This window comes from Perca flavescens, chromosome 15, assembly GCF_004354835.1.
Source record: "Perca flavescens isolate YP-PL-M2 chromosome 15, PFLA_1.0, whole genome shotgun sequence".
Classification (NCBI taxonomy): Eukaryota; Metazoa; Chordata; class Actinopteri; order Perciformes; family Percidae; genus Perca; species Perca flavescens.
In genome coordinates, this window is record NC_041345.1 from 29,414,446 (window position 1) to 29,426,564 (window position 12,119).

Sequence of the window (12,119 nt, forward strand, 5' to 3'; positions counted from 1 at the left end):
GAGGAGAGGAGTAGACACTGCTTTCATCCAATGTGTGTGTTTGTGTGTGTGTGTGTGTGTGTGTGTGTGTGTGTGTGTGTGTGTGTGTGTGTGTGTGTGTGTGTGTGTGTCTGACCCAGCTGGTAACCCACGGCGACAGAGCACTGTCAGCCATTACAGCTCCAGCGTCTCCGCAGCGACCATTAACGATAATGTTGTTGTTGCCGTGGCTACAAATACACTCGTTCCCCTCCATTTTCATTTCAGAGAGAAAGAAAGAGAGAGAAAGAGAATGAGTGATGGAAGAATAAGAGAAGTTTTAGGTGAGAAAGGGAGAGAAGAAAGAAATAGATTTTGATCGTTCCTGTCCCAGCCCCCTCCCCCTGTTTCTTTTCTTGAATCCAAGTGAGATTCGGTGCACATTGACACAGTCCAGGAAGGCCTTCAGCAGCTAAAGTTATGGCATCCAGTCCATTTGACACTCGTCATATTGATTCACTGATGCACTTTGATATTTCCATTGGTGAACAGTGCCAACGTTCATTAAGAGTGTCTACATGCAGAGGAAAGATGGAAGAGCTGTAAGAGAATACGAGTGCTGGCATTCGTCAATCTTTTACTTTGTTTCTACTGACAGGGAAAGTCACCGAACTCGCCAAGCCCATCACTATAGACTATTAATATTGAATGATTCTGCAGTACCTTGATTGTTCCATAAACTTATTTTACCTATATATTACCTGCTTTTAACCTGCGATCACCATATAATTAAAGTTGTCCCCTTACCCCAATGAAGTAATCTTATTCTTTATTTAAGATTAAAAAAACATTTTTAGTAGGACAGCTAAGAATTTAAAGGAGAGAGAGAGGGGGATGACATGCCTGTTGTATCTAAAACAATAGGGACCCTTACTCGTCTGTCAGAAGGCAGAAGTTGGTATTCATTAAAACATGCATGGAGTCAGAAGAGATTCTGTTAGCAAGCCTGAGCACGCTCTTTTTGTGGGTTGTTTAAGAAGAGTATGTGGGCGCCTCGGTAGCTCACCTGGTGGAGCACGCGCCCATGTGTAGAGATTTGCTCCTCGGCCCTTTGCTACGTGTCGTTCCCCCTCTCTACCATTTCATGTGTCCTGTAGAAATAAAGGCCTGGAATGCCCAAAAAATTATCTTAAAAAAAAGAGTGTGCAACAGGTTGACCAATGATCTTAGCACCAACTTTGAGTTGATATATCATTTATTATTTAGATGTATTTAGTTTTAGTTTACATAGCAATAGTTTATTTGATGACTTTCAATCAGGATTTAGAAAGCATCATAGCACAGAGATGGCACTGGTGAAAATTACTAACGACCTTTTAACTGCTGCAGACAAAGGACTTGTCTCCATTGTTGTTTTACTTAGTGCTGCATTTGACACTATTGACCATTCAATCCTGTTACAGAGATTGGAACACTTGGTTGGCATTAAAGGAATTGCTCTAAGCTGGTTTAAGTCCTATTTCTCTGATCGATCTCAATTTGTAAATGGTAATGATAAATCCTCCAAGTACGCTAAAGTTAGCCATGGGGTTCTTCAAGGCTCAGTGCTTGGACCAATTCTATTCTCCTTATATATGCTTCCTCTAGGCAATATTATTAGGAAACACTCAATTAACTTTCACTGTTATGCGGATGACACCCAATTATACTTGTCAATCAAACCAGACGAAACCAGTCAGCTAGCTAAATTTCAAGCGTGCATTAAAGATATAAAATCCTGGATGACCTATAATTTTCTGATGTTAAACCCTAACAAAACTGAAGTTATTGTACTGGGACCTAAACACCTCAGAACCTCATTATCTAAAGACATAGCTACTCTGGATGGTATTGCCCTGGCCTCCAGCACTACTGTCAGAAATGTAGGGGTTATTTTTGATCAGGATATATCCTTTAATGCCAATCTAAAACAAACCTCAAGAACAGCCTTTTTTCATCTTTGTAACATTGCCAAAATTAGGAATATCCTGTCTCAAAACGACGCTGAAAAACTAGTCCATGCATTTGTTACATCCAGGCTGGACTATTGTAATTCCCTAATGTCAGGTTGCTCAAATAAGTCCCTTAAGACTCTCCAGCTGATCCAGAATGCTGCAGCGCGTGTTCTCACAAGAACTAAGAAAAGAAATCCTATTTCTCCTGTATTAGCTTCTCTGCACTGGCTTCCTGTTGAATCCAGGATTGAGTTTAAAATCCTTCTCTTGACCTACAAAGCTCTAAATGGTCTAGCACCATCATATCTAGAAGAGCTCCTAATACCCTATTGTCCCACTAGAGCACTGCGCTCCCAGAATGCAGAGTTACTGGTGGTACCTAGAGTCTCTAAAAGTAGAATGGGAGCAAGAGCCTTTAGTTATCAGGCTCCTCTCCTATGGAACCAGCTCCCGATCTGGGTTCGGGGGGCAGAAACTGTAATCGCTTTCAAGAATGAACTTAAAACTCTTCTATTTGATAAAGCTTATAGTTAGGGAGTGAGGAGTTGCAGTGTTCACCTAACTGGCCCACCTGCTTCTCTTCATAATTGTTAGATTAATAATACATAACAAAGTAGAGGGAGGCAGGCCAGCCAAGCCCGATCCGGCAGGGGGAGAGTTCTAAGCCCGAAAAAGCTACCTCTCCTTATGACCTGTCTCTCTTAGTTACGCTGTTATAGTTACGCTGTTATAGTTCTAGACTGCCGGGGGACTTCCTTCCTTCCTTTGACACACTGAGCTGCTCTCTCCTCTCCCTTTCTATTACTATTACTATTACTATTTGTGTGTATCCCGTCCCAGAAATGCTTGTTACTAATCCTAGCTTCTGGGGAGTTTACTCCCCGGAGTCCTTATGTTTTTTCCCCCAGCGTATTTCCTTGGAGAACGTTGGCACCAAGATCCTGGTTCCAGCTGTCGCCGTGGTCCTGCTGCATTCCCTGCTGAGCTCAGCGGTGCCCTGCTATGTCATGCTGCTTCCTGCTGAACCCTGCAGCTTCCCGCTACATCCAGTCACTGTTCCATTATTAATGTGACTACTATTGCCACTGTTCATCACACCCCCAACCGGCCCGTCAGACACCGCCTACCAAGAGCGTGGGTCTGTCTGAGGTTTCTTCCCAAGACGTTTTTCCTCGCCACTGTCGCACTGCTTGCTCTTGAGGGAATTACTGTAATTGTTGGAATTGTTGGGGCTTTGTAAATCATAGTGTGGTCTAGACCTACTCTATCTGTAAAGTGTCTCAAGATAACCTATGTTATGATTTGACACTATAAATAAAATTGAATTGAATTGAATTGAATTGAGTTTTAAGTTTAGCACATAGGCTATGACTTTATAAAGGTAAGCGTTGAGAGTAAACTAAAACAGTGAAGTTTACACTGAGCTAAAAGAGACTAAAATGCTCTGTAGAGTTGAGGTGAACTGCAGAGTTGGTAAATGTGCTTTGTGAGGTTGTCAGTAAAAGCAACACCTTTCACATTGCACATAATATAGTCATTGCTTCAGTAAGATAAAAACATGAATTAGTGCAGCTGTAAGGGTTTTTGAGGAGGAGGTTAAGACTTTAAGGAGCAGCTAAACTTGCTCCATCAGCTAATCCTGAAGCCGGAGGCTAGTTGCTTTATTACATCTGACAAGTATTCCAAAAGAAACAGCATGTCTAGCTTAATGTTATTTCTTGCCCGTCCTCGCCCAGAAAATCTATTGTTGGATGGGTCAAACAAACACAGGACTTTCACTTAGAAGACTGGAGTTTGTGTCCCACGTGAAACCGAAAGTAAACTGTCTTTTTGAAAGTTTTACATATGACTGTTACAGACCTTAGTCAATGACGCATTGAGGTCTGTGATGTCATGTTATGTCCCCATTTTACAGTTTGTGCTGATTGCTTACACAATAAAAGTGAATGGTTAGACAAAAGCATCAAAACCTTAACCTTAAACAAAGGCAACAAAAGTGCATACAGTTATGATGAGTGTACATGATGATGAATTGGAAGAGCAACTGTGGCTGTAGCTATGTGCTCTGTGTTGTGTCTTATTTGGCTTGTGTGAAGAGTTTTGACACAATGAGCCAAATTCCGCAACACGTGTGTAAGCAATTGACAAAAAATTAAGCAAAGCGTAAGTTCTGGCAGTTCACGGTATCAAGCTCGGCAATTATCTCAGTTTATAGCTGACCGTTCCTAAACCAGCACACCAGCTGATGGCTCAACTGATTCCCTCTTTTGATTGGATTTCCAAATAGCGCGCTCTATTTAAACTGCTTTTCCCAGCCTACCTTGCTGCATCTCTGCTAGCACTTGCAAGATGTCAGCCACATGGGAAGCAACGGGCTGCTCGTCCTGCGGCTCGTCATGTTGACCCACGTCAAAGGGGATGATTCTTGGCGGATCGACTACGACATGGGTCCCAGCTCCTTCAATCTGAGGCCGGGGAGGCCATCGGTGATGGGAACACTGTTGCCATCCGCCTCTTCTGCCCCCAGGACAAATGCTGACTCTGCTGCCACTGCAAGAGGGATGAGGGATGAGGAATGAAGCCATGAATGTATTAAGAGAAGCTCTGTTCACAAAACTGCAGGCTAACCTTAGTAGCTAGGGCTAGCTAGTATCTACCTAGTAGCACGACATAATGATTAACTCAATTCAATTTCAATTCAATTTTATTTATAGTATCAAATCATAACAAGAGTTATCTCGAGACACTTTACAGATAGAGTAGGTCTAGATCACACTCTATAATTTACAAAGCCCCAACAATTCCAACAATTACAGTAATTCCCTCAAGAGCAAGCAGTGCGATTACATCTCCTTGGATGTCTAAATACATCCATTGTTTATTTAGATAAGCATGTAAATGATCAGGAACAACAAAAACACAATGTTTAACGTTAGTGAATATTTTAGACAATGAAACGGCGAGCTCATGACGTCGCCACGTATACTATGGATGTATTAAGAGAATGACGTATAGGCCTGCTTTTAAGAGACAGGAGAGAGAAGCTCATGAACGCAACAGCACAAACAAACTGTTGCTAGTGCGCATGTCCATCGTGACGTCATGGCCCAGTCAACGCAGAAGATCCGGGGATTTTTGAGCTCCATGACTGCTTTATGTGCTTTTGAGCAACTCTCATAAGAATGAATGGGGCTTCATGCCGAACGCTGTATCCTGTTCTCTTAATACATCCATGCACTAGACCTGCGCCAGTGTTACTAATGGATGATGTCATTCCAGCGACGGGATCACATTCCCTCGGAGAACGCTGGGAAGTGCAGTTCCCAAGCGCAGGTAGACTTTAATATTTCGCAAATCGTTCTAGGTAACGGCATTTCCGACCACAATTGAATGCAACTTTATTTCACAGGAGAGAAGGCAAAGAGACGAGGGTGACAGAGCGAATGCTTTGTTGATGCAGGAAACATTCAGCTGTTAGGCAGATTCTCAGGCAGTTCGGTGCTTGTGTTTTGCTTTTTTACCCTCGTGTCAGCGATAAAAGCAACACACCGTAATTCTATCAGGGGGTTCCTGCCAAAGGCCCCAGGAACAGCGCCATCTCTTGAAGCAACCATGGGCGGCCAGTGGTGGATTTGCAACTTCTGACAACCCGAGTTCCTGTAGCTGTAATTAATGGCTGTGGAATATCATGTTTATTATTTTATGATGCATCCAAGCGCTGTATGCTGCAAAGCCTGTAAAGCCTGTAAAAGCTGTAACGTGGATGTAGCGTTTTTTTTCGTCTCTGTTCCCAAGCTGCCGGTGCTAGCTAACCCTAATCATCTTGCTGTTATGGGCCAAGTCAAAGCGGAAGATCCGGGTATTATAGAGCTCCATGACTGCATCATGCGCTTTTGAGCAACTCTCATTGGAATTAATGCTACTGTATATCCACTTTTCTTAATGCAACATGGTTCCTGCTACTGCTGCTCTCCCTGCTTAAGGCTTTCCATGTATGCACATGAAAGGGCAGGAAGTAGTGCTCTTCCTGCCTCGTGCTTTCCACGTATGCACGTGGAAGTGCAGTGTTGCTGCTGCCCTCCCTGCTAAGGCTTTCCATGTAGGCTCGTGGATTGGCAGGGAGGTTTTGCCTGGTATGGTGGTTTTGGGGGATCATGCACGGCTGCTCTCCCTGTTTAAGGCTTTCCATGTATACACATAGAAGGGCAGGGAGGTGTGTGGGGAGTCCCCAGAACAGAGCCATACCGCCAAATACAAATTGCAGATGAATGAATCTATTTTGACAAAGTGCTCCTTACTGAACTGTATTTGTTTTACCAATCCTTGATGTTTCTAACCCTAACCCTAACTATGAATTGTTCTTGCCTAAACTTAACTATTTCCATTTCATAACTTTTACTATGTGTTTAAATCTGTGTGTGCCCGTTAAGTAAAAAAAGAACGGTCACATTAATATGGTCACATGATTAATCGGCAACCAACTGCAGCAGTAAATAGAGCGATCGTATGTGTTGTTGGTTATTTCACTAAGGAGAGCTTAACTTAAAGTACTGTATATAGAAAAAGAAAAAAGTTTGAGTGTATGAAGATATAAGATAGGTTGGATCCCCTTGAGCTGGTGTTGGAGGTCTATCCATCCATCTTCGTCCACTTATTTGGGGTCGGGTCGCAGGGTGCAGCAGCTCCAGCAGGGGACCCCAAACTTCCCTTTCTAGAGCCACATTAACCAGCTCTGACTGGAGCATCCTGAGGCGTTCCCAGGCCAGGGTGGAGATATTATCCCTACACCTAGTCCTAGGTTTTCTCCTGGGTTTGGGCATCCTTACCAGATGCCCAAACCACCTCAACTGGCTCCTTTCGACACAAAGGAGCAGCGGCTCTACTCCGAGTTCCTCACGGATGACCCTATCTCTAAGGGAGACGCCAGCCACCCTCCTGAGGAAACTCATTTCGGCCACTTGTACCCTGGATCTCGTTCTTTCAGTCATGACCCAACCTTTTTGACCATAAGTGAGGGTAGGAATGAAAATTGACCGGTAGATCAAGAGCTTTGCTTTCTGGCTCAGCTCTCTTTTCGTCACAACGGTGCGATAAGGTGTATGTAATACCATCCTGACATCCTGCAGCCAACGGTGGCGGGTTGTGCATCAGGTCTGTAAGACAGAATTTCTGTAAGACAGAATTTAGTCAGAGTATCACAATGTATCAAATGACAAAGTAAATACAATGTGACAATGTTAAAGGGGTCGCTCATAGCGAAGAACCTAAAAGAGAATTTTCAGTTTCAGTTGATCTGCGGCTACCCTCGGCTTCACAGAGCTGTATAGTGAGTTTCAGCGTGATGTTTATCTGTCCGGCCACAACTTAGCTGTTCTGGTTCATTCTCAATGCTCTCAACATGTTGCTTTTAGCTGCAGCTGCTGCAGCTGTTTACAGTAAAAAAGCGTGGTGACAAGTTAGTAAAATATAAAATTCATAAACATCCTACTTTGGTGAGCATTTTTCTCAGGCAATACTGTTTAGGTACCTCATGTTGTTGTGAATAAAGCAACTATAAAAGAAATGTCACCGCATCTGCAGTATACTGTATTTTGTGTCAATGTATTAACCTCAGTATCATTTATCATTTTGCCAATCCACTCCTTTAATTCTTAAGATATTTCATTTTATGCCAACATTAATCACATCCTATGTATCAATGTTAAAGATGGTCGAGGTCAGCACATTATTTGAAGGGCCACAAACATGATGAAGTCATGAAGAAGTTCTTTGACTGGTCAGTTTTTTGAACAAGACGTGAATATCATTACTAAATCAAAAATCATGATGACTCTAACTCTTTAATTGATGAATTTATTGACGTATTGTTCCTGCATTAAGTCATGCATGAGATACTATTGATCGTTGAACATTACTGATAGTTCATGAAGTACTACATGAATGAATTTATGTTTTTTCATGCATGAAGTCATGCATGAATTCACGATAACTCATGTACCATTATTATAAAGTGTTACCGTAACGTATGTTCTTCCTGCTATCATGCTATACAACCATTATAAAAAGTGACATGATATACTGCAGTCGGAGGATGGTTTTTGTATTTCCTAGACTAAATGAGATAGAAAAGGAAACAGTGGAGCCTCTTTGCTTCTCCTTAGATACTTCCAGGTCAGTTTACCTAATCAGAAAACCTCCTAAAAAAAGACTTGGGTAACATGTGGCTGTTAGTGTGCAGGCGAGTTATTGCCCGAGGCAACACGGAACAGCAGTGGATTGATGGAGGAAGTGAGGTTGTTGCTCAGGAAGACAGGCGCTGATTAGGAAGGTGACTGAATGATTAGAGGGAAACCTCCTGTTCTTGCTTCAACACGCATCATGTGTGTATCTCACACACAACTTTACTCTCAAATTCATCCACACAAACACGCACAGTGTTAGGCAAGGCTATAGCTCCATAGAAAGCGCAGTGGGGCGATAACACTTTGCGTAATGCCCCTTTAAAAGGCAATAACAACCACAATAATCACCTTGCTCCATCTCTATCCGTCTCCATCTTGTTAAAAATCTCCTCTCCCTGCTTGTTTTCACACTTGAAGTTGCTGTTTAGAATTTCTCCTGAAGCTGTTAAAAGGTTGCCGAGCGCTCGCAACTTCTGCTACATTTAAAAAGCAGTACTAATGTTGGCAGTAATTACCTTCCTGCCTTGCTGTCTGTCTCCATGCAGTCACAAGCCCCTCTAATCGCCTCCTTCACCTCCTCTGCTTGATGTGTCAATTCGATTTGGAAGCCATAAAAGGGCATGTGTGCAGTTAACAGTGTTTAAAAAGCACTGAAATCAAAACCTATTACTGTCTATAAAATCACAAAGGACTCAGTTTAGAGTTTAGTTAAGATATTTCCAAGCTGTAAAAAGGAATTATCTGGAAGATAAACGTCAAGAAAACAGAAACATTAATAGTAACGTTTTGTTTTTATCCTATGTGTCTTCCTAGTTAAATGTGTTCTATTGCCTTTTTACATTTTTCAGCTGAGCTGTGCTGAAAATGTTGAGAATCATACGGACAATAATAACTATATAAGATTTTATTTATTTTTCAGTGAGGTTTAAGTTGTAAAATATAATGCTGTTTTACATTGTAGTTTGGTTTTGGTTATCCATGCCATTTATGCTTCACCGGCTCATACATCTGCTGTTGACTGGTAACATCATATCCAGACAGGTGTCTGTGGTGACATGAAACAATCTTTTTTGCATGTAGCAATCAAGTGCTCATTTAAGAAGCTTTTACAAGATTCCTGTTTTTAAAACGAGAAACATAAAAAATCAGCTAGACCGACAAACTCAGGCAGTTAGCTACAGCTGATGGCAAAAGTCGTCATTTCAAATGACCGTTGTCGGCTAGAAATGAGAAGCTGCTTTTGTGTTCTTCTGTGAGAAATCAAAGACAATTTGAGAATGGTCAATCTGCCAGCTTATCACTATAAAGTGCATTTATACTGTGCCTTTTGCAATGATTATGTATAGGAAACTGCCTCACATCCAAGAGCTGTTCCTCAGGGACAACCAGTTCTCACTCCCAACTCGTCAAATATGGACACTTGGTCAGTGGCTCTCAGCGTCAGATACTAAGCAAAAAGCAGCCTTCAGCGTCTGTATGAAACGCATCGGGCAGAGCAGCAGCTCCACGGCGCTTTTTAGATGATGAAGTATTAAGAGCACCGACAACGGTAGTGAGTAGTATAAAAGCCTGAAATTCCACGTAGGTAGCTTGGTTGGGGGGGTGGATGGGTCAAACAACACAGGATTTTTCCCCAGGAGACCGGGGATCATGTCCTGTTCTTGTCCCGCGTGTCACTGAAACGTACATTTTCTAACCCCACCCACGATCTTTTCCTAACCCTAACTGTCCCGTTCTTTTGCCGCATGTCAGTTAAACATACCTCCGGACCCACAGCCTCAAAAGTGACGCCAAGAGTTCCGACCAAGCGCGTGGTGGAGACCCAGTGGAGTTGAAAAATTGGTTGTTTCAGTCTAATACAGATTTAATCCAGTTTGCAGACACCTTCTACCCAATTCTTTCCTGACTCTGATCGCCTGGGATGTGTGCAAACATCTATCCATGGATAGAATAAAGTCTACAGAATGCATAATGTACTGTAGCTGAAGGAGCAAAACAGGAAAGACAAGCCCAAATGTCAAGCTCTTGTATTGGTGACATGTTACATTACTGTACATTACATGTCATTTAGCTGATGCTTTTATCCAAAGCGACTTCCAATAAGTGCATTCAACCATGAAGGTGTAACTCAGAGCAGCAAGAATCGAGTACAAGTACATTAGCTTCAAAGAAGACAAACTACAAAGAGCCACATGTAAGTGCGACATTTAAGTGTAATTTATTAATATAATAGTATAGCCTCATCCTCTTAGCTAAGGTGCAGTCGAGAGATGCGTTTTTATGCGTCAAGGGGAATCTCGTTCCACCATTTTACACATTTTACAACATGTGTATCTCAGGTCAGCAGTCTGATACGATTAGACAGCACAGAGCACCGCTCAGTAGAATAAACCAATTTCTCAACTAATTCAATCAGGAGTTTTGGAGCAGCGGAAGATCCGGTCCAAAAGAGTTGGACAGCGTGCTTCACTGTCTGCTGAGTCACACAGCAGGACAGATACAACCAGACGCTTTTAGTGCTTTAGCGAAATGACTGACCATTACTCATGCCAAGGGCGTAACTTTGGGTTCAACATTGGGGGGTCAGATCTCCTTGACATTTTAAATGTCAAACACTTCATTTTCTGCATTCTGGTGACTTTTTCTGCAACAATTTGTGCCCTTTTTCCATAAATTCATGGTAAAAATGTCTTTAAAGGAAATTACAATAGGTTTTTGTAACCCCTCATCCCCAATGTAAATTATGCCCATGACTCATGCAAATATTGCTTTTTTTAATGGACGTGAACTGAATGTGTTGACAAAGTACAGACTGAGTGCACACAGCTGGGACAATAGAAACAAGCAGGCATAAAAATTCCTGGCAATCTCATAGTGTTGACAGGAAGTGACTACGCCCAACTGAGAAATCACTTTTTGTACTGAGATATAACATGTCAATTAGTGATCTTTAAAGGGTCCTGGTAGGTCGATTGTGTTACCTTTGAACACGAGACAGGGCCTGTAAACTGAAACGAAAATGAACAGTGAAAAATATTTTAACTTAATTAAAACTAAAACCTTCAAGAAAAACTAAAACTAAACTGAAACTATTATGCCAGGTTTAAAAATGAATAAAAATAAAATAAAAATGATTTAGTTTAATTAGTTTTTAGCTATAATATTCCACTACTGAAAAAAAGGAGACGGCATGAATTTCCGCCAGCTCTTGTGACATTGAACCACAGAAATGAAATTGCCGCTGTGTCTAATTGCCTCACATCGGACACTAAAGTTGCGCAAAGATTAAAAATTAGAAATCATGGCCATTCTCCAACAATGTATTTTGTATAGCTCATACTTCTGAGACATTATAGCTGGCCCTAACAAAAACAGATTAAAACCACTGTGAAACTAAAACATAATATAAAAAAATTACAATTAAATATTTCTGGAAAACTGTAACTAAACTAAGACCAGCAAACACACTCTGAAAACTAACTGAAAGTCAAAACTAAAATAAAAAATAAAAAACTAATAATAAACCTTGAGCCAAGCTATAGCTGTCTCCAGTCTTCATTCTAAGCTAAGCCAAGCAGCTGCGTAGCATCTTATTTACCAAACAGACATGAGAGCGGTATCAATCTTCTCGTCTCGATCTCGACGAGAAAGCGAATAAATATTTCCCACAATGTCCAGCTAATTCTTTAAAGCCTATTTGGATTTGACTGAGACAGACAGAGAGGTCTCCCATAAGACTGTAAATCCCTCCACCTGGACTTGCTGTGTGTGTGTTGTAAATCTCTCTGTGGTGAATTTACAGCCCTCCATTCACACATTTAACTCCGCTACTGTAGAGCGCACGGCCGCCTCACAGATGTCTGTCTGTGTGTGTGTGTGTGTGTGTGTGTGTGTGTGTGTGTGTGTGTGTGTGTTTATGTGTGTCTGTGTTTGCTCTGAAGGTGAAACTCAGTATGATGCTTTATATAACAATTAAATCATTGGG

The 12,119-nt window shown here is 41.7% G+C and overlaps 1 protein-coding gene across 1 annotated transcript; it reads left to right on the forward strand.

The window, feature by feature from the left end:
- Positions 1-1,589: 1,589 nt before the first annotated feature.
- On the forward strand, positions 1,590-2,486 carry LOC114569085 (uncharacterized; the record flags this gene model as incomplete). The annotated part of the gene is made up of 1 exon (XM_028598905.1): positions 1,590-2,486. A coding segment is annotated over one exon (897 nt), but the record flags the coding sequence as incomplete, so codon positions are not given.
- Between the last annotated feature and the right edge of the window lie 9,633 nt (positions 2,487-12,119).